Source organism: Macadamia integrifolia, chromosome 7 (genome assembly GCF_013358625.1).
Source record: "Macadamia integrifolia cultivar HAES 741 chromosome 7, SCU_Mint_v3, whole genome shotgun sequence".
In the NCBI taxonomy this organism is placed as follows: domain Eukaryota; kingdom Viridiplantae; phylum Streptophyta; class Magnoliopsida; order Proteales; family Proteaceae; genus Macadamia; species Macadamia integrifolia.
In genome coordinates this window covers 25,575,417-25,578,280 of record NC_056563.1, presented here as the reverse complement: position 1 = coordinate 25,578,280, position 2,864 = coordinate 25,575,417, and the positions used below count along the sequence as shown (strand labels likewise).

Sequence of the window (2,864 nt, the reverse complement as noted above, 5' to 3'; positions counted from 1 at the left end):
AAAAAAAAGAAAGAAAGTCAGGGATAGAAAATAAAAACTAAGTCTTAAAATGCCCAGCACTTCTTCCAAAATTTGAGAAGACTGGCACAGGGATTTTGTGTTGATGATCACATCTCAACCAACATAACTGACATCATACAAACCACATATCTTAAATAATTTTTTTTCTACAACTTCAATTCTTGTATGGTACCCATTATTCTGTGAGGAGGCAATTGACAATCAAAACTTCAAAAGGATCCCATCAAGCATCATCAAACAGTTTTGATAATCATCTAGATAGCTAGCAGTTCCAAACTAGAAGAGATCGCCAGAAAGGCACAGGACAGCCTGATTGAACACCCAACCACAAAATACTAAATTGACAAAGAAATCTCAGAATGTTCTCCAAGTTAATAAAACTCAGTTCTTCGCTAGACCTGCAAGTCAACACTTTCTATTCAAACATCATTAAGGTTTGCATTTGGCCACTCAAGAAGAAAGCTTGGACTCATTCTCTAGTATCTTCTTGTTCCTTTCCCTCTACAAAGATCAACATAATGTTGGCATCAGATTTCAAAGGCACTTATCCTAGATACTCAACCAGATCATATTCTTGCCCTCAAAAGAACCATCTTGAGAACCTAATTGCATCCAGTGGTCGACACGAAAAAGCCTCATACTTCCACTGAGAAGCAGCACAGCACAGGTGAATGGTTGACATTCTTTTTGAATTGCAAGCAAAGAGCACATACGTCCTGGACTTGCTATTCACTTGAACACAAGTTGTTGATTGTTAGAATACAATTTAGAGAAGCACTCCATAGAAAAAAGTTCTCCTTACTAAACAATTTGTCATCCAGATATTTTACTAAGGACAATGACCTGATAAACCATGCTATAACATGGTTCTACAGAAAGTCTCCATCTCCGTTGCATTCATATTCTTGTCTTTTCCAGGAAAGGAAATCTCTATGCAAGTCAATCCTCAATATCAAGCAGTTTAGATTGGTGAAAGCATTCAAACACCCATCCACCCTTCCACATATAATATCCTGTCAACCTTCTTAAATGAATAACGTCATTAGAAGCACATAATAGAATCTTCAAGCTACACAAAGTATGGTATTGGTAACCAGGAAATATTAGACCCACAAACCTAATAAACACATAATAAAGTCATCATTTACTACATCACACAATTTAGCGACAGGAGCATTTGAACTAAAAATCAACATCAACATTTCGCATATTCATCGATATTGACCTTGCTAAATGTGAAAGCATCATCAGAACAACACAATAGAATATTCAAGCTCATAAGAGTATGGAAACGGTGACTCAGAAAGATTAGAATTGCGAAGTGACAGACAAGAAAATTAACCTAAGTTTTGGGTTGGGACAGGTTATTAAGAAGCTACAGAATGCTCATCAGAATCCAAACCATTTCCCATCAACTGAAACTAAAATTCTGAAGATCATGAAAACAGAAAATGGTATAGAAATTAAATGTCACAGCTATATTGTAAAGGATAAAGATCCTCAGCCTCTAGCGCCCATGAGGTTTGAATAGAACTTACATACAAGGCCTGTATTGTCAACCTCAAATTTGTTGCAGGTCTCAAACTCATTGAAGTCAACATAGTTTTCTACTCTTTGACTGCAACGAATTAGAGAGAGAGAGAGAGAAAGAGATCACATTCAAAATTTTCAGGACACCAAGAAAGCAGAATGCAAATGTATTTATATCAAACCCTGACTCACTAAGAAACCAGCCAGTATACTGAAGCATTCCCATTAGTCCATTACAATAGCCACATGATAGTTTTCAAAAAATAAATGAGTGATCCAAAACAGCGTTATTAGGATGCATTGAATCACATGTAAGTTCGGAATCTCATGGGAAAAAAAAAACGTATGATAAATATGGGATATCTTAGTCTAACATAGGATTTTGTTTCCCCCTTTCTATAAAACATGTTTGCAAGCACCATCTTATAAAATGAACAAGTGAGGGAACAATAAAAATAGCAAATTCACATTAGAACAAGTGAGGGAGCTCCTTCCAAGGGTAGCGTATAGCGCATGCAAGTGTCTCTCAGGCCATCCAGATTGTTCATTTTCAAGGACGAACCAGACGCATCTGGAACAAGACCATCGTTGATAAGCTGACATGATATCAAGTTAAAGCCGTGAGATGTCTTCCTGGAAATATGTTCTATGCCACTTTGAGATTGGTAGTCTGCTAGACCAAAAAAAAAAAAAAAAAAAGGGAGAGAAATCAGCAAATCGGCATAATTTCACAAAGAAATCAGCAATTATGAACATGTCAAAAACCAATTAAGCAAAAGACGGAACAACGAGAAATGAGAGGCGTTCAAATTCAGAACAACGAGAGAGATGAATCACGATATAACCTCACAGACAAAGATAAGTTGCGACGAATGGTCATCATCCCTACCCTTTAAGCTGAGAAAAGGATGTCAGTAGACCTCAAAATTTCTTTTCTCAACCCAATGTGGTAGCGTTGGCCTAAGCAACGAGAAGCTACAAACTGAAACCCTATTATATGACAAGTGACTACTTAACTAGTTACTATTTCCAAACAGAGAAAAAAGCAGGATTGCGGAGGAGGGTTGGAGAGGAGGAGACGAACCAGGATGATCGGCACGACAACGAAGAAACGCTTGTCGAAGAATTCCCCACCGCATAGATGATGTCTTCGTTCTTGAATTCCAAGGAGAAGGATCTGTTTTCTCCATGTTCTTTTCCTCCATTTTCCCGGCAATTGCTAATTTAGTTCGTCCTTTGATTTGGAAAAATTACGGTAAAACCTAAAAATGCAGTGTTGGGGCATGGGGGCCTGGGCTAGGGCGTTTGCGGAA

The 2,864-nt window shown here is 37.7% G+C and overlaps 1 protein-coding gene across 1 annotated transcript in view; it reads right to left on the bottom strand.

Annotated features, from left to right (window-relative positions):
* Window positions 1-2,864, bottom strand: part of LOC122084460 (calmodulin-lysine N-methyltransferase) — an 8,229-nt gene extending 5,365 nt beyond the window's left edge. Inside the window, exons 1-3 of the mRNA XM_042652720.1 lie at window positions 2,636-2,864; window positions 2,020-2,221; window positions 1,560-1,639 (exon numbers count right to left, since the gene is read on the bottom strand). Of these exons, the coding sequence (XP_042508654.1) occupies window positions 1,560-1,639; window positions 2,020-2,221; window positions 2,636-2,756 (403 nt within the window). The 5' untranslated portion in view covers window positions 2,757-2,864. The remainder of the gene's footprint in view (window positions 1-1,559; window positions 1,640-2,019; window positions 2,222-2,635) is intronic.